Raw genomic sequence first — 20,609 nt, forward strand, 5'->3', positions numbered from 1 at the left:
CCGAAATAAAGCGAGAGTTTATGGCCTTCGCCTGCAACGAAATTCACATGCTAAGAGCCAAACTCAGAACGTATTGTGTAAGAAATGAGTTCTTTGCCACTGAGCTACTGAATTTGCTATGATAGTATTGTAGTTTCATCGTTAAATATTTGTTGAATTGTAATGTAAAGAAGAGAAACTGCCACTGTAAGATGGTTTTAGTAATGTTTCAACCCGAAATCTTGGAGGGAGTCATAATGGTTAAGTGGTAAAGCGCGCACCTCTGAGGCGAGTAGTTCCTGGTTTGATCCCCTCCTATGCGAGTTTGTGGTGGACATGTTGTCCGTGAGTTTTCTCGGGGTTTTCCGTCTCCTACATGCTCATTCAATTGTTCTGTCATAATCATCTCCTTTTACTGATCATCCGCTTCTTAACCTATAGGGCGTAGCTGTGAGGCGTAAAACTAGAAATTTCATTCATTTTCATTTTCGAAATTTTGGACCACACTTCGAAACCAGTTTGGACTGTATTTACCTTATAATTGTTTAACATCGCGTATTCTAGTTTTATAATTCTATCAAATTATCATTTCATTAATTACGTGTTCATTCTTCTAAATTTCTTGTTTTCTGAAGGCCCAAAAATCGCGGAAATTAAAGAAATTTTAATTTAATTTTTTTTTTTTTTTTTTTTGAAACGTTACCGTATGTTTTCTGATTCTGCAAACTTCTGGATCGAAGTTGTGTAAAGTATCGCATGCTATTTTCTATTTTGTTCTCAGGTAGAAATCTCTACTAGTTGTTAACCAAATTTGATTTCGTGTTTGTGATATTATGCCGGTAACAGCGGACATCCCTACAAACAAGTTAACTTCATGTTGGGTGTTTTAACGCACTTATTGGTGCTGTTCCAGGTGACGTGGGAAGTGGGATGAACTCCATGCTTCCCTACAACACACCCCGGAAGTGTCCCTACTGCCCCCGTATTCTGAGCCACCATGGCAACTGGAAGAAGCATGTGGTGACGATGCATTTGGCCCAGGAGAAGACAGTTAAGTGTATGGTGTGTGTGGCTAGTTTTCGAACTCCAGAATATTTACAAAAACATCTTGTGCGTGTTCATAAGTTCCCACGGAGTCGAAGACGGGGACGACGATCTGTGTAAAAGTTTTTATTTATTTATTTTTTTAAATATGTGTTCCTAGTGGAAGTGAACACAATATCTGACAGTCGTATTACCAAAAACAAGAATATGGTGCCATACTAAAAACAGTATTTCTCAAAAGGCTCGCTAATGTTTGACGTGGTAGAACAACGGCAGGAAATATTTATTATGTTCATTTGTGACATCACCCATGACAATGACATTGATAAGTTTGTAGTATAGTTTAAGCAATAATTTCTAAAAATATTTTTAATGTGTAATTTTTTTGTTAGTCAGTGTTTTAAGAGAACGAACTATTTGCGTGCCTAAATTTAATGTTGTATAATCAAATATTTTGTTAGTAATCCGTTTGTAAATTCGAAAAAGAATTTTCCGCGAGTGTGTATTTAACCTTGTCGAAAGAATTGATGGTAAAGCTACATCGTGATATATTATTAACTTTTAGAATTATTTTAAGCGAAAATATAGTAATAAGTCATAGAAGAAGGAGTGGAAAGTTATGATTGTTAACTGCATGCTTATTTGTAACCAATCTTTGTTCTGATTTTACATAATTTTTATTAGTTTGTTTTTACGTAACAAGATCGTGTACAATCATACGAGTATTTAAAGAGAAAGAAAAATATAAGACCTGTTCTATCTTTCAACAGTAGTATAAGAGATCTTACCCAACCAACATTGTTCCTCAGCTTGTTCAAGTGTTTTCTTGTTTGACTGATATCTAAGGCCACAATAGAACAATAAAGTAATAAATATATTTAAACGAATGTACTCAATTTTTTTTTTTTTTAATTACTGATTGGTGTTCTAAAGTTGTATTTGATTTTTTGAATAGTGTAAAGTATTGCTTTACCAATAGAAAGACATGTAGAGATTTTAATTAACGCTTGCAAGGACATGGGTTTAGAAGTAAATGTAGAGAAAACTGAATACATGGAACTTCGTCGAGATCGTAATACTGTATGCATGCGTTAAAATATCAAATTATACATTCGATAAAGTGGATACTTTCAAACATCTAGGATCATTATTAACAGATGAAAACCATATTCACGAAGAAATTAAATTCGACTAAAAGCAGGGAATTCGTGTTATTATTCAGTTGAAAACCTCTTGTCACGAATTCTGTCGAGGAATTTGAAACTTAAAATATAAAACGATAATCATGCCTGTTGTTCTGTATGGTTGCGAAACATGGTCGCTTACTCTGAGGGAAGAACGTAGACTGAAACTATTAGAGAACAAGATCCTGAGATAAATGTTCGGACCCAACAGGAACTGGAATCGGGAATTGCGGAAACTTCATAACGAGGAACTACATAATTTATACCGTTTACCAAACATTGTTAGGGTCATCAAGTCTAAGAGGCTCAGGTGGGCAGGTCATGTAGCCAGAATGGAAGAAGGTAGGAACGCTTTCGAAGTCTTATGTGACCAATCGGAAAACGACCATTAGGAAGACCTAGGCGCATGGGAGGACAATATTAAGATAGATCTCGCAGAAATAGGAATACAAAGTATAAACTAGCTAAGGATAAAAAAGTCAGTTGAGATCTTTTGTGAATGTGGTATTGCACCTCCGTGTTCCATAGCCCATAGCGTTAGTTAGTTTTAGTTGCTTTACCGAACAGATAATTCTTCCGTATACTGGTACAAAAAAGAAATTGTAAATATTACAAACTGAGAATGGGGCGATAAGAGCACAAAGGAATCAAATTACATTACCAAAATTGTGAGAAAAAGACAAACTTCTTACGAAACACTTAAGCACATGAAAAGGTTTATTTTTATTTTATTTATTTATTTATTATTTTTTTATTTTAACAGTTACTTACAATAGGCAAGAATTTTTAAGCTCTGAAAGAAGCTTCAGATAGAGATCTTAAACATGAAATGTGGTCAAAATGACCGAGAGTGGACTTGATTGTCTTGAGCACTGAACGTGCCAACTTCCTTTCTACTGACATTTCTTTGTGCCTCCAACATCTGTGGATATCCATTAAAAACGAAGCATGTCTCAGCAAAGTATTTTGGCATCATTGTTCACGTAACTTCTTGACACAAGCCACACGCCAAGACTTTGTCACGAATCAATTCTGTTTACTTTCTTCCTTATTTGAAAAACTTCTTTGTTGAATGAAGGATTTCACAAATGACTTCCGCCATTCTTGTCATTTCCTTATACAAAAGTGGGTTCTTTTGTGCTTACGTAGATCTTTGCTTTTAAAAAAGTTTTATAACTACGTTTAGTGGTAATTACCACTTATGGAAGTCCTTTTCATGTCTTACGTATCATTTATAGAGTATTTATTAGGTACACGGAGTAAAAACTTCTTTTTTCAAAATTTAATTTAATTTTTTTTTTAGTGTAACATTTTAAATGAAATGAAATATTTGAGTTTTACGTCCCACGGTTATGCCGGTTAGGCTAAAGGAGGCGGTGATAATGAGTAATGAATGAAATGGTGGAATGAAGAAAGTGGGAGGAAACGGGAGAACCCCGAGAAAACCCACGCACACGGTGTTTGTCCACCACAAAGTTCACTTGGTGGGGGCTGGGATCGAACCCGGGACCCCAAGCACCAGAGGTGAACGCTCTACCACTGAGCCACCGTGGCCTCTTTGTAACATTTTAATTTTTAAAAATCTTACTTATATGGAACACATTTTAATATTTCAGTTCCTCACCTAGTAATGTTCATCACTCAATCTTCCTTCCAATATTTTGATCCAATCGACCACTTATTTTCAGGGACATACAGTGGCCCTTTTTATACCACAATCTTCACATTGTTTTTTGGTGACTCAATAGTGGTAATGTAACCCTTACACTACCAACGGAGAGGGGGTGTACTTTGTGCCCACCATAGTATGTTTTTTTGTAATTATTATTCTAATCGTTCCTTTAAAATTGAAAAACAAAATAGTATTGTTCAAAATGTGTAGCTAAAATATATATTATAGTGGAGCAAATTGAACGGTAGTGTGTCTCATAAATTTGCTATTTTAAGTTGGTGCACAAAGTACCCCCCGTTGGTAGAAGATGTGACTGACATTTAGAAGTGCTCCCCCTAGATGGCAGCATAATAAATACCTGTTAATCTTATCCTGTGTACTGTTCACTTCAGTCTCTAGATTTTTGTGAGAGTTTGGTTTCTAATTAGTTTCTTTTGCGAGATATATTTAATCTTAACAGGCGGGTGCAAAATAATCCCAGGGTTAATATTACATAAATATTTAGGCAAGTATCCAAAGTATCGAAAAAATTATGGAGTGTAAAATCACTACTGTTGAGGCCACAATAAATAAATAAAATGTAATGATCGTGTAAAACAGAATTTAAACCATTGTGCATCCCTGAAGATGAGTGGCTGGGTGTCACATTCGAAATATGGAAGGGAAATTTAGTGACGAACATTATTAGGTGAGTACTTTAAAATATTCATAAAATCTCCGAATTAGCAAGTAAGCGTGCCACATAAATTTTAAAGATATAAGCTACTCACAGTTTGAGGAATTACATATCCCGAAACGTTCATTGTATCACAGGCTCAGGTTCTATGTATCAAAATCCCTGTGTCCTTATGTCTAGCCATTGGAAAGAGGGGTATGAACCTTGATAATCTGCATACAGCATTTATCCTATAAAAAATTCAAGAACTTTTCTGTTCACTTCATCGGTCACAATGTACTGAGAAAACACTAACCCCAAAGAAAAACTCATACCTACTAGTCAAAATTAAATGCATGGATTTTATAACTTCGTTATGGACAGTATAATCACAGTCTAGAAAACAGTCACATACATAATTGCCAAACACTGGAATACATAATTAAAATAATATATTATACCTGGCCAGGTGGTCCCACTTAGGATTTAACTTTCCATTATATTTCGACTCTCTCTGTGGCGTAAGTCAGAATACTACCGTTGCGTGTTGTGTTTCTAATCCTTCTCTTGTGTCCTCCCTCTATGGCTGCCTAGCAACCACATAAGCATATAGGATGTCTTTAATGTGAAGTGTGTGATAGTTTTACTATTGCTTTACACTACTACTGTTTTAATATTGATAGGAGTTCCTGTAAATGTAAATTATATTAGCACATGGGTTTCTTTGTATAGCTTCCAGATCCAGGTCTTTTTAAGCTAAAGTAAGAAATAGTGAGTGACATAACAGAACAGATTTTAGTAATGGAAACCAGCTTAACCAGGGTGTCTGTTGGTCACGAAAGTCATGAAAAAGTCACGAAATTAGTTTTTGGGTTACGACTTTTTTTATCTGTACAATTATAAGTGCAGACCAGAAAATTTTGTTCTATAAAACGTCAAAATTCACCACCAAAAATGTCTGTGGTCTACTTTAGACGCTACCAAATCGCAGCCAAAGTATTCTTGTATCACATGTATGAAAATTTGGCCTAATTCGCACTTAAGAATGTTACGAAATTTTATCGTTTGGTAAAGAAAAGGTTACGAAAAAGTCACGAAATTTCATTTTAAAATTTTAGTAGACACCCTGTTAACGGTAGTTAGTTTGCTTAATATTTTAATAGACAAATGTATAAATAATCTAAATATGTTCTTACGTATGTAATGTGTATCTACGTAGAAATACACTAATGAAACTATTGATGGCGGATTCTCCCACAAGGTAGCCATTAACCACAATAAACAAAATGAAATGAATTAAGTTATCTGAAGTCAATATCCTAACTCATGACGCGCAACTATAGAAGTGTCCGAGAGTTAAACGGTCCATATAATTGTGAAATTTACTTAACACAAGTTGGTTATTGTCTTTTGCATAGTAGTTTTTATAGTCTACGTACACTGAACCCTCCTAAAGTGAATCTGTACAGAGGAATGCAAGTCCACACCCCAGTAATGATTGTTCAATATAGAGAATCGATTTTCTATTATTAAAAATAAACAAAATAAAACATGTATGCAGTGAACTTGTGTGTGGATTCGTACAATAAAGCTGCACCAGAAAAATAGCTCTACGTATTCTGAAAACACATTCTTGGGGCTATTTTTTCTTTTACGGGATTAGAATAAAACAACATAATCTAACAACAGTGATCATCTGGCTTATATTTCATAACCACTCGTGTACGTTGGCACAGAGAGGATCGAAATATTGGTGGAAGTAAAATCCTAAGTTTGAGCACCTGTTTGAGTACAAGATCACATTTAATTTAATAATATGTAATCTCTAGCAACTATTAGTAACTATAGAACCAGTTATAAAAGTAATATAAAATATAAATGAAAAAGCGACCAACGATGAGCGTTCTTCTTCTTGTACATTATTATCAGTGATAGGAAGGGGGGGGGAGGGCTTACGGAACGTCTAGATAGGCCACAAATGTTGTATTGTTCAAATGGAAAGAGTGAGTAAAAATTGATTGCTGCAATCCCAATGTTGGTGGAGAAATATTTCGGTCGACAGATAGTTGTCTTCGTCAAGGAAGAACTTCATAGAGTGATGAAGATCGGTCGATGGTCTGAAAGCAAAAATTGGTGGCTGGGGAGAGGATTCCTCCGTATAGTTCTTCCAAAAGGAGAAAACAAGGTAGATGAGCATTCACTGACCAGTAAACACTCACAGAACATAAACGCGGTAAGTGTTGTGCTGCACATTTCTGTAAGTCTGGTTGTTCCGTCGAGAGAGACAGAGAACACCTCTGAGCACTTGCTCTCTTAGAACAGCAAGATGTGATCAACTTCAAGGTAACGTAAATTTTTTGAATAAAACTGGTGATTCAAACTCATTCTTACTGAGATTCTCTTCAGTCTTTTTTATCCTAATGTCCATATAGATGCTTTTATTCTCTTTTATTTTTCTTTTTTAATATGCTTTTACTTTCGAACGTAGATATAAAGTGATACAAAAATAAAATTCTCATTTAAATTTGTAATTGCTAAGAGGAATTTTCGGAAACTGGTGTACCGCGTTCTTCGTAGTCTTTCAGCTAGGAATGAATTATTATTGCGATCTGTTTTAGGGAACCATCTACACTAGTTACAGCACTAAAATGTTAACACTGAACTTCTAAAATTGTAATACTTCGAACTCTGTTTTCTGGTCTTAAGCCGGGTTTGCTTTATTCTTTGTGAAGAAAATTCATTGTTTTAAAGATCTTGGGGAACATAAGGAGATACATTGACAATGACCATCTCTATTTAGAGTTTCTCAGTACCTATGCCTGATAAAGGAGAGAAAAACGCTCCTCAACCAGGAAAGAAAAAGAAATGCTACATTTGCTCATCCACAAGGGACAGAAAAACCAACCACTATTGTAAACAATATGAGAAACCAATCTGTGGTACGTGTACTGTGAGAATCTGTGCGTGTTGTGACAAGAAACAGTGGTGAAAGGGATAGTTCAATTCGTAAGTCTACGATACATAAAGGCAATTTTGTGTTTACGTCTATAAAGTCTGCAGTTTGTTACTGTAATGTGTTTTCTTTTATTTTTTTCAGTGTTATATTTTTTTTAAAAAAAAGAAGAAAAAGTAGTTTCGAGTATCATAAATTGATTGTAAAAAGTCAAGTATGGAGCTGTTTTTTGTGAGTTATTACATTAAAATAAAGTTATACATTAATCTTAAATAATAAGTCATCTTGATCCTCTACTTAGGGCTTGAAATTTCCGAGCGCCAAGTCACCAATAGCAACTAAATATTTTAGTTCGGCGATTGGCATTTGACTTTCATTTTGTATTCCAATTGCAAAAAAGAAATGGCGACCAAACTCTGGGTACTGGATTCAGACCTGAAATTTTGTGCCGTCATATTAGAATATTAAAATTAACCATATTGGTTAGGAATGAATACTGTACGAGAAGAAAATAAATACAGTATGAAAAATGATAAGAAGTTATATCGAAATAATTTTGCTTGATTATTACGCCATCCAAGTGTATGAGTTAGCAGAGTGACTGAATTATTATCCAACAGTAACTTACTTGTGAATTATCATTCAATAGTAACTTATTCGTGAATTATTATTCAACAGTAACTTTTTTGTGAATCATTATTCAGCAGTAACTTAACTGTGAATTACTATTCGACAGTAACTTGGTTGTAAATTATTATTCAACAGTAACTGGATTGTGAATTATTATTTAACAGTAACTTACGTGTGAATCGTTAGTCAACAGTAACTTACTAAAAATATTGTTCGTCTGTTTCGTGAACTAATATAGTTGCACTTAACGATTATTAAAATTTTTATGAGCTATGAAATTGAACATGTAAGCATAGCTACGTGATTAGTGTTAATATATTTAGTAAAATTAACCTTGTTTTAACGCTGGGGCCGCGGTGGCTCAGTGGTAAAGCGCTCACCTCTGATTCTTGGGGTCCCGGGTTCGATCCCAGTCCCCGCCAAGTGAACTTTGTGGTGGACAAACACCGTGTGCGTGGGTTTCCTCGGGTTCTTCCGTTTCCTCCCACTTTCTTCATTTCGCTATTTCATTCATTACTCATCATCACCGTTTCCTTTAGCCTGACCGGCATAATCGTGGGACGTTAAACTCAAAGATTTTCTTGTTTTAACGCTGTAACTAACAAAAAGAAACAATATAATTAACATATAACGAAAAAAAGTTCGAAGATTGGTAGATCTTATCACGCTGAACAAAGTGATAAGTGTGAATACATCCTCATGCGTTGTTTTCGAAAAAAAAAAAAATGACAAAACTATTTTTGTAAACCTAAAAATCGATCCTTTACGATACCCACGCCATCTATTGAGATAAAATTGATACTGAAGTAAGCTCCCATGAAGCTTTACGTTATGACATTAGTACGAACAATATATAATATGGTGAATTAAGTTATAGCCCAAAGTTAGAAGTAACTTTTTTTTAAATTACAATATTGTCCAAAGATGAGATGCACATGAATCGATAGAAGAAATTGAGCGGTTTGATTCCAGATCATGTGAGTTTGTGGTTGACATCATTGTGTTGTCTCATTTTGTTCCATATTCTGATTTAACAAATTGTTGGATAATCATCACTTTCATTAATAATGCATCTCTTTAAATATAAGCTTCTTTAACCTTGGGACGTTAAATATTTCATTTAGTTCTTTGTACTTATTGAATGTTAATTGAAGTTAACAGTGTGTAGGGAAATGTGAGGAAAATTTTGAAGAAAGTGCAACGCAGATAAATGATAAAAAGACTTTCACTTAAAATCGTTGTACACTGCTTTTCGTTTCGTAAATTATTCATTGTAGCTTTGGAAAATACAAGATTACTAATAAAACTTCAACTGTCCAAAGCAGTATATATATATATATTAAGATTATATATATGTGTTACATGTAACACAAACATATAATCTCAGGGCTCATAGCGAGTCACTTTTTTAACTAAAAGTTACTTTTTTTCAAGTTAGTCACTAACCGTGGGACGTAAAACTTAAAGATTTCATTTCATTTTCAAGTTAGTCACTAAAAGTTACTTTTTTTTTTTTTTTTTTTTTCAAATTTGTCATTAAAAGTTACTTTTCTGAGAGGTAGAGTGACTTTTTCGTGTGATTTATGTTTTGCATTGGCAGTTTTCTAAGAAAAATATTATAAAAATAAATGGAAAAGGCAGAAACTTGTTACTCATTACTCTTCTGAAAGCTTCAGTACTTGCTGCCTCATGTGGCTGCTTTAATCTCATTTCAGCTTGTATTCTTTCTAAAGCACAGTGGATGGTTGGTGGATGCTTAAGCTCTCAAGGTGGGGTTGAGAACCCTTCTGTGTCTATTCTTTCTTCTATCATAATAGCCTTTTAGTTTTCTCTCGTAATAGTTAACGTTCCGCTCAACGTTGTGTGTGTGCGTGTTTGTGTGGTTCATCATGTTCGTCTTGTGTTATGCTTCTTGTATGTTCTTTTTAAGAGTAGATGATGAATTTGAATATTTCATGACTTTGAGAACTCCCAATGCTAAGTTAAATATAATGTCTGGGATGAAGAAATTCGGAAATAGGCCAGAACTAGTTCCATTTACTCAGAAGCTTCTTACATCTGCTAAGTCTGCTTACCGTAACTACAAAGCATACTTAAAAACCTAAGAAGGGAGAAAGCTCAGAAAGAAGAAGTAAAGAAGAAAAGATGAAACAAAACAACAAACAGAGAGGTGGAGAAATTGACAAAGGAAAAAAGTGGCATGATGGGATTTTGGTCACTTTATAGTCACTTTTTCGTGTGCTTTTGGTCACTTTTCAACTATTTACAAGAGACCAGACCACTATGAGCCCTGTAGTCTAAAAATATATATATACTGCTTCTTGCCCTTATGCATAACATATTTTGAAAGCAAATGCGCCATTTGGGGAAGGGAGGGTGCCCCCCTACTTAAGTTTAAGAAACAGATGCTTTTTTAAATAGATTGTACAATAATATACTGTTAGAAAACGTAAACACGTGGGTTGATGGACAATCTTTCCTCCCCCCCCTCCCACCGTTAACAAAATCTGAAATGATGCAACTGTTTGGAATTCTAAAACGTTGTTGACTATAAAGCTCTTGACGAAGCTTCTATGAGGTATAAAGTAAGAATGCGACACCATTCAGAGCTGTTGTGTCAGAGAGCTTTTTCTCAAAGTTAGAAAAGTTTTCAGCACATGCTCCAGAAAGGCAGAAAATTATGCATTGTTTTTGGAACCTCTGAACTTTGTGGTAAACATGCATTGTGTAAGAGAACTTGTTGAAATACATAAGAAAGGTGAGGTGCTCTGGATTTAAACAAAGACATTCTTCTCGCAAAGGTTCCAAGAAAGCTAAATTTTGTGTGGAAACTGGAAGTTCCTGAAAAGTTAATTGTATTCGTGCTACTCGACAAATCTGTGGGAGTGTAGATAAAGAACCGTTTGTTGCCATCAGAGTTAATGACCGACGCAAATAGGTAAAGGTATTGTTAGGTTAATCATGCACTGAAATCAGAATTGAATATGGCATCTGATAAGCTGAAAATTGTCGGAACATGAAGTATCATGAATCACAAGCATGGGCGCCCGAAGAAAATTTTCTAAGGGGGGGCATCTTCCTGGTTGCTATATTACGTTTGGTATCTTTTATTTATATTAACAAAATCTTAAGAAATATAAGTTGTTTTTCGTGAGCCCTTCGGCACCCATGATCACAAGTATGGTTGCCATAATTTTCTTCCAGAAGGCCAGGATAAAATTATACGGGGCTGAATTGGTTCGGTTATATACAGGAGGTATCAAAAGTCCTGGGCTGTAGGTCAATTCCGTTATAAGTAAAGATACAAAAATATGGAAAGAGAGAAAATTTGTTGGAAATAGATGAATTTCAGTCTACAATGGTGGAATTTTTCCTGTTTGTGCTCTACAGTGATAAGGCGTACTACACAAAATTAAAAGTAACGTTTCCAGTTGTAGCCAGTTGTGACAGTGTTTCGTACAGCGTTGTAAACTTTATTAACTGTTGCTTCTCATTGCAACCAGCACGGGCCACAACTGGCTCGGCCTACAAAACATATTTTACTTCGGGCTCGGGCCAGGCTTGTGCCGTAAATTTTTAAATACACAGCCATATTTCTTGGGCCTTTTCTGGCCTAACTTTGTAAATACACGGTACAACGATATTTATGAAACTTTTTTTTTTTTGAGAACTTTTAAAGCAAAACTGCAAACTTAAACCTCTAGTTGTTGTATATAAAAATATAATTTTGCGTTAATTATTAAGTTTCAGTAATTCGGGCCCCTTTTGGGTTTATTTGAATACCACATCGGCTCGGGCCGAGTTCAGACGGAAGCGTATTTCGGACTCAAGTCGGGCCTCACATTATAAATTCATGGGCTGGGCAGGGCCCGGGCTAAAAATTCGGGCCCGTGCAGACCTCTAACGGAAGTATACGGCCTATACCGTAAATTGGGGTGACTTCGGACATTTTTTAAAGTTTTTTTTTTAGTTTATGTTTGTAATAATTATAATACCACAATGGAAAAATAATATATATTAGTCAAGGCTTTACTTATCATTTGATGGCCAGCAAAGAAAGTAGACATGGTTACAACAATAGTAAAAAAAAAAACATAAACGATGTCCGGAGTCACCTCACATTCTGGGGCTGCTTCGGACACTATTTATTTTTAATTGTATTTCCGATTTATGTGCATCAACAGGAGTGTATTCGGACATAATTTGTTAAGTATATTATACGGGATGATTAACCATGTCATAATTGACTTTTTAATAATTGTTTTTAGGTTTCTTTTTATTTATTTTACATTTATTGTTTTCATTTCAGGATTATGCTTTATTTTAATTTACAATGATGATGAAACCAACACGGGTAGTGTTAAAAAACAAGGAAATGAGACATAAAAAATTTGAGATTGACAAAAGAAGATACACATTTTTTACTTACATGTAACACACTTATATTGCTTTCTGATAAACTCTGCACACTGTTCGTGTGCCCATCCTTTGCAAACTTGACACCTGACCCACTCTTCTCCAGGCTTACTTCGCGACCACAGCTCACTGCAAACAATGCATGGGGTATCTTCTGAGTCACTGGCTTTTGACGTGCCCTTATGAGTTCTGGGTGTTTACATCCTCTCTTTACAATCACCTTGGATTTGCCAGGGTCATCTGTGAAATTTGTCTCATCGTAATTTATTATATTTGATGGTGGTACGCCATCCAGAACTTCTTCCAAATTGTCGAAATAGTTGTTTAGCATCTCACAATTAACAGCAGCACGAAATCGTTTTACATTTTCTCCAAATCTGTGTGAAAGTTCAGGGTGGCGCTGAAGAAATAACTTGCACCATTCGGAACCTGGGCAATTATTCCTAAATCGCTTTTCTACTCTGCTTACTCTGTTCAAGAAGTCCTGAACTATGAGCTGAACGTCTGATATTCGACACGGGAAACCCCATTCAGCGCATTTCATGAGTCCCTGTACAAGCTGCTTTTCTTCTTTGAATGTCAAACACTTCTGACCTCCATGGTGACCTGGATGCTTGTTTCTTAGTTTGTCAGAAAGGGTACCTGATACAGTCTCGCAGCTTGCCTTATTGATACTTTCCTCGAAAGGACCGCACTTACGGCCTTTTGTAAATTTTCACTGCTGTAATGTCGATAGGGCCGACCCCCTACAATTTTCTTATACACTCGTACCATGTCCGAAGTCACCTCACACTTGGCTTACAATTCAAATTAACGTTCTCAGCTGAACCTCTCTAATGATTACATTTGAACTGACTGGCTAAATTCAATACCGAACACCAGGTGCGTACGAACGGATATTCGACTTAAGTTCACATTCGGCGAAGGCTTCTCAACAAAGAGGTTTTTCAGCCACGCGGTAACAATAGAAAATATTATCGGCAAGAACAAAGACTATTTTTCAAGGGTTGGTGCCAACAATAGAACTTATAATAACTGAAGTCGGTAAAACCAACAATACAGACTTGATTGTAATGCATTGTGGTTTATTTGAAGCACGACAGCAATGAGAGAGAACATTATAACTCATAGGCGTCATAATGTCCGAAGTCGCCCCGACTGTCCGAAGTCGCCTCAGTTTACGGTATCAATTTAATATTTTTATAATCCAGCGTTATATTCACTTTAAATTTACAAAAGAATGAGTGTATGTGAGGGGTGGATGTATGTTATAATTTTCAGAACGGTTGAGTGTGTACGTACCAACAATTCTAGAATAACACCACTGATCACAACCGCTATTAATTTTATGAAAAGCCATTTTCTGCAAACAGTTAAGCGTCGCAAGAATATATTCCATCTCTACTCGTGTCTATTAAAAACGGAAGTGGTATAAATCTACGACTTCCGATTTCAATATTGAGAACGTCACGCCATAAAACAAACCACACTCCTTTACGTGGTGTACACGTGACACTGCTACTTTTTTTGTCATACCTGTCGACATACAGGGGGATGGGTATACAGACTGCTACTGCAAGAGTTTTCGCAATTCTGCAAAGCATAGCTTGAAACTTCTTAAATAAAAAAAAAGTGTGGAGAAAAACATGATATGAGTTCAACATTTTTTTAAAATGTGCTTTCAATGATCTAAAGGCAGTCAAGTCAATACTTGTAGGTACATTTACAAAAGAGATCAAAATCTTCAGACTCAGATACAGTGAGAAAGAAACAAAAAAAGCAAGGCACAACTACAAAATCAAGTGCATGTCCTGATCCTGAATGTATTGACGTGCATTTTTGTCGATTGACACACACTGTTCTGTGTCGATTTCCGGTTCCATGCTAGTCTATTAGTAACTTCGTTAAAGAAGATAATTGATTTTTTTTTCTTTTGAAGTGTATCATGTCTCACAATCTTCAGTTGTATGTGATAAATTGAAAAGTGAATTCCAAAACTGATTGTTTGAAATTCCAAGAAGTGTTTGTGAATTAAAAAAGTAATTTGTGATCAGCTGAACGTAACAGTTTTTGTATTTGTAAAACAGTGTGGGATTGGGATTAATGACTAAAAAGTTTTTTTTTTTTTTTTTTTTAATGGTGTAGTTTCTTTGATATTTTGTGGATGGAATTCAGCGTTTTAATTGAATGGCCTTTGATCTAACTCCTGCAGTGTTCAGATCAGTTGAAAATGTCACTCGTCTCTCTTTACCTTCTCCCATAGACACAATTGTGGAAAGAGTACAGAAGCATTTTTAGTAATCTTGGTGTATGATGTGAGCAAGTACGTTCATTATCTACGTATTTCTCGTATGCTGAGAGAGACATGCGATGTTGATAATAAAGGAAATTGTGGTATGAAGAAAGTGGGGGGGAAACAGAGAACCGTGAGAAAACTCACACCTTCAACGTTCCTCCTTCACAAAGCCAACTTGGTACGAGTTGAAATCGAACCAGGGCCCATTCACCTCAGCCACCATCACTGCCATTTTAAACTATGTTCTGCATTACTGACCGAAGTCTTATGGAACAGCCGTGTCCATCTGTCGACAAGTATAAGCTAAAACGTAAGAGATAGTGACGAGTGTATGGATTCAGTATCCCAAGGATAGTTTTCGTCTCTACTCTTAGGGTACGCTTATACCGAAAATTTTCTATTTCATTCTTTCTTCTTTAATTTTCCTATCTCGAATCAGCCTTCATTTTCATACAACAGCATGTTTATACCGAGGTTAGCGATAATTTTTTTTCTCATGCGCAAGGAAATCAGGATTGTTATGAAAAGCATTCAAAGAATTCTCTGCGGCTCAGACAGCAACAAAATATTTGTAGTAGAAACAGCTGCAACCCGTTTCAAACGTTACTGAGCAAACAGAACTGCTGTGTGTGTGTGTGTGAATAACCAATTAGCTCGCTGTCCGCTTGATCGTCCAATGGGAAAAGACAAACACATTTGTGTTTTGAAAAACGAAAGGGGGATATGAAGCTTGATTCAGGATGATGTATCATCAGGTTCCATTTAAAACGATGTTTTTCTTCTTTTTGCGTGCCATTGAGGGAAGAAAAACTGAAAGATCATATGGGGAAAATTACTCTATAACTGTATCCTTATTACTCTTCTAAACTTGGAAGTAATAGATTTCTGTTATTTTCAGTTTCAATATTGATTTCCATAAAATAAAAAATATGAAATGACATTATGATGTGGATATTCCCACTCATGAGTGTTTCATTTCAACTTTATCCCCTTATTCAGACTGGAGGACGTGGAGGAAGTCTTCGAATTCCGGTTTCAACACTAAGCAACGTACAGCAAAAACTGTAATATCGAGAAATTTTTTGTATGGATTTAGTATCTAAAGAATAGGTTCTATCTATGCTGTTGTATTTCTACTGAAACCGGAAGTAATTTCCGGTTTCAACATTGGTCTCCATAGACGAAAAATGTTTAAAAAAAATGTCATTATCATATGAAGATTCCCCATTCATGAATCTTACATCTCAACCTTTATTCTCTTTATTTAGACTGGAGAAACCGGTTTCAACACTGATCTACATATAGCGAAAACTGTAATAGACGGCTAGAAACTGTTCTTTTCTCTCTGCTGTCGTCTCTACTAAACCCGGAGGCAGTAAAAAGTTACTCCTAGTTCCGGTTTCAGTATATACACAGTGTACAGGGTGGCTGAAAAATAACAGGGTATTAAAAGACTATGATAAATTCTGTAATATTGATCCTTATATATCATTTAAAAAAAAGTACATTTCTTTCGTTAAATAAGAAAACAAAAGAATATATGTTAAATCTAAACATAGCCACCTATGTTGTTAACTAGTTTCCTTAAATGGCCAAGGATACGGATTTCATATTGGCAATAACTTCTTGAGTTCGTGCCCTCAATTCTTGGACTTCGCTAGGTTTGGATTTGTGCATCGTCTTCTTACTTTAGCTCCAGAAGAAAAAAAAAAAGAAATCACACATCGACTTCTTGCTGGCAATTCCTGAGAGGTCCAGCGGAGCGATCTGAGATCGCTCATTAACATTGCAAAGTTTGTTTACGTTGCGTTCTGCTTCCAGCTCTCAAGCAGAACTAAGTGAAGCAATGTGAAATCTTAATAAATATTTTGTTATGACACTGTTTTTTTTTTTCAACACGAAATTAGTAATATACTTTTCATAGAGTATTGAAAATACTTAGTCATTTTTCACCCACCCGGTATTTCTATAAAGCGAAAACGATTAAAGAAGGCTTTTTGATATGGATTTCGGATCGCAAAAATAGATTCTACCTGAGCTTTGGTTTTTCTATTGAAATCGGAAGAAGTAAACACTAGTACAACTTCCGATTTCAATATTGATTCTTGCAGATTAAAAACTGTAAGATATGGTATAGCAAAAAAGTGTTTTTGTTACTGCTTCGGCATCCCAAGAAGAGGTTCCATCTCCGACTTGGGCCTTCTTTTGCAACCAGAAGTGATCTATACTTCCGGGTATCAATATTTATCCCCATAGTTTGGAAGTCTTCCGAAATTTCACAATCTAAAACGAATTTGACAAAAATTTGCCGACAGTAATACTTCCGTCGCTGTTACTCCTGGCCTGGCATGTGAGTTAATGCTGTGTACCGTACACCAATCATTGTCGTAACTAAAGGCTTGGCCCTCCCGCAGACAGCGTGTAGCGGGGCCCCTGATGGCTTGAGGCCCACCGCAATGCGGAATCTGCGGGGTCCTTATTTACGTCCATGACATCAATGAACTTCCTCAATCAGTTACAGCTATATGGTTTTTGCGTATTGGAGTGATGTGGCAACAGCCGAGTGCTTTCAAGTATGTTGACAACGGCTCGAGCGGCTCGGCTCACAGCTCAGTCACCACCGAGCCGAGCCGAGAAGTGAGCTCACCCAACCGAGCCGGCTCGAGCCCTCGGCTCATTTGGGCCGAACCGAGCCGAGCCGATGGCTCACCCCAACCGAGCCGGCTCGAGCCGATGGCTCACCTGAGTTGAGCCGAACCGAACCGATGGCTCATCCGAGCCGAGCCGATGGCTCATCGCAACCGAACCGGCTCGAGCCGATGGCTCACTTGAGCCGAGCCGATTGCTCACTTAAGCCGAGCCTAACCGATCCGGTGGCTCATCGCAACCGAGCCGGCTCGAGCCGATGACTGAGGTGAACCGAGCAGGAGCTCGAGCTGAGCCGGTGGCTCAGGTCTCAAGCCGAGCCAATTGGGCGCAACATCGTCCTGATTAAAAACAAAGAAAATAAAAGTTCGCTTAGAAATATTTTTTTCAGTTATTGATAAACAGATGGAAGTAATAAATCAAGTCTATTTAAACACAAAGGATGCCTTTTTTAAAAAACAACTACATAGATCCTGTTACACGATCTTAACAATGATAGTAGAGGCGTAAACGAACTTTTACATATTTGTTCTATTATTTCATTAGTTTCTTAAATGATATTTACAACAGAGATCAAACTAGTGCCCACTGATTTAAGAGATTGATTAACAAATCAGTTACTACAAACTCAAATATAAAGAATTTTTCGTTTATCTTCACGTAATCCAAGTTCGAAAATTGGGCTTTTGTTTTAACATTTCATAGCACGTAGTTAGCAACTTTAATCTAGTGTTGTCAACAGCTCGAGCGGCTCGGTTCACGGATCAGTCACCACCGAGCCGAGCTGAACCGATGGCTCAGGGCTCGAGCCGAGTCGTTTGACATCACTACTTTCAAGGACATTGAAGTCATTAACAGCCAACGACAAGCGCTCTGTCTTCTTCTTTAGACGATAGTTCAATGTGATTGGTGGACGTTCCATATAGCGGCACTGTTGCATTTTAAACCCCAATACTGCTTGTTAATGGAGTAATTCATATTGCGCGTGGTTTTATGTTGAAAGGGCGAGACATTTGCATTTCGTCTGCATTGTTAACGTACATTCCAAACGACAATTGGGAACGTGTAAATGGCTTTTAATTAGAAACTCCATTGACCATTGTAAACGGTAAACAAGGGTATAATAATAATAATAATAATAAAAATGTTGAGTAACATAACGCAGCAAGAGCCATTAGCATGTTTCTCCAAAGCTTTTGAGAGGTTTTTATTGTCACCAGACGGTAATATTGGTTTTAATTACTTCGTGGAATTCGGTTTTCTTGTTTTTGAGTATCAAATGTAGAATGTAATAGAAAATGTGGTTTGTTATTCCTTTGTGAGACGTCTTTAAATGCCATTTTTTCATTAATTACGCTCAGCTGAACATAAAATTCTGAAATGGCAACAGCTTTTGTCCAAATGTTTTTCTGATATATATAACGAGTATAATTACATATTGCTTTTGTGAAATGTATGCTATTCTTGATTAAATCGTCAAGCGAATATTGCCAATTATTTGAATTGCGTCTAGCCAGCATAATTGCATGTTTTGTTGTTTGTAGTAATATGGTTAGAACGCCACTTGCTGCGTCTTGTAATGCGAGAGTGTTTTGTGACTGTTCCATAACTAGGTAACTGATTGTGTGATTTAAAAAGAAACTAACATTTATTGTCGTAAAAGGAAAATCCTCTAGCTAATCTAATTCGGCTGGCGGTATTATTATTACTCATCTCACTCTGTAAAGGGTATTTCTTTTCTCTGAAGCATGTCCCACAATTCCTATGACAGCGTTTGGGAAGTGGCAATTTTGTATCGAACTTATACCCTATTTACTTCAATAGGGCCGGTCTTTACTCGGGCTTGGGCTTACTATCCTGTATGGGGCTTAGGACCACTATTCTTGATTGGGCTTGCGTTTAACCTCGTTGGAGCTGGGGATCACTATTCTCAATGGACAACAGATAGGTGTATGTTTGGGCACTGTCCCGAGAATCTCGCAACATCCAGTCCTGAGCACAGACCTTAATCTAGCCCTCAGGTCCCCATGCGATTGTTCTACAAGAAACATGCAAGGGTATTAGAAGTTGTTAGTTGGTGGCTCCAAGCGTTCTTCTGCTAGGATGTCAGAAAAAAAATATGAAGATTAGGCAATTATCATTAGCAAATTTGGATAGGACGGAGTGTGATTTATAAACCTCATTTGCGTTCCAAATAAGTTACTCAATGCTCCATAGACTGGGATGGCTTTTTCATCTGAAGGAAGACTGATAGCTATCCCTTATATAGTTAGTAAGGTTAAGACGCCTAATTACTGCGAAATTAAAATACCGCTAATTTTACAGTAATTATGTGATATCTTCAAATAGATAAAAGATAAGGAATAAGAGCGCCCTAGACAATATTTTACATGAGGTACCGTTATCACGAGTCACTTGGTATCTTTCCGTTTGCAGCCATTTATAAACCCGAAAATAAATGTCGATTTTCTAAATGGCTGGAAATCGAATGCATTTAAGTGAGTCGTGATAACGGTATCTCATGTAAAATAATATTGTCTAGCGACATTTTGTTCCTCTTTTCGATTTTCTTTTATCTATTTGAAGATATCATATAATAACTGTAAAATTAGCGGTATTTTAATTTCGCTGTGATGGGACGACTTAAACGCAGGAGGGCGTAAATTAATAAAACTACGGAACCCATCTGAAGGCCGAACAAGGAAGGGCACAAATCCAAATACTTTGCTGCTGGTAATTCAATGAGGTCGGAATTGTATCCACTAGAGGACAAGGATCCTTCGTCCCAAACTCTGGAGCGGATTAGAGCCAGAGTTCGATAATGGGAAATGTTCTAAAGGTCAGAGTTGCAAGGTAAGATTCTAATGTTAATTCGTTCTGCGCCATACACTCTCTCAATAGGACTGATATTCACTTCATTTATCCGACAACCTTTGCATATTTTTCTACTACAAACTACATGGAAACAAGGTAACTAGATACAGGTTTGTGCCCTGGATCGGATGCGGAGCATGCGCTTCCTTGATTCATTATTCTCAATAACTCTCACTATCAGTAACCTCGTTAGGATTTACACGTGCCAAGGCGTGCTGCTGTCAATGGAGATTGGATTCACTTCGATTTGCGCTTACTAA

General features: G+C 36.5%; 1 protein-coding gene across 15 annotated transcripts in view; it reads left to right on the top strand.

The window, feature by feature from the left end:
- LOC145675518 (uncharacterized) overlaps nt 1-20,609 on the top strand; it is a 290,842-nt gene that overhangs the window by 102,157 nt on the left and 168,076 nt on the right. Inside the window, exon 7 of one of the 15 annotated variants that reach the window (XM_081745984.1) lies at nt 893-1,887. The exons of the other annotated variants lie outside the window; for them this stretch is intronic. Within the exon in view, the coding sequence (XP_081602110.1) occupies nt 893-1,143 (251 nt within the window). The 3' untranslated portion in view covers nt 1,144-1,887. Of the gene's footprint in view, nt 1-892; nt 1,888-20,609 lie in introns of those variants that run through there. 15 annotated transcript variants of the gene reach the window in all.

This window comes from Thermobia domestica, chromosome 18, assembly GCF_964235325.1.
Source record: "Thermobia domestica chromosome 18, izTheDome1.hap1.1, whole genome shotgun sequence".
Classification (NCBI taxonomy): Eukaryota; Metazoa; Arthropoda; class Insecta; order Zygentoma; family Lepismatidae; genus Thermobia; species Thermobia domestica.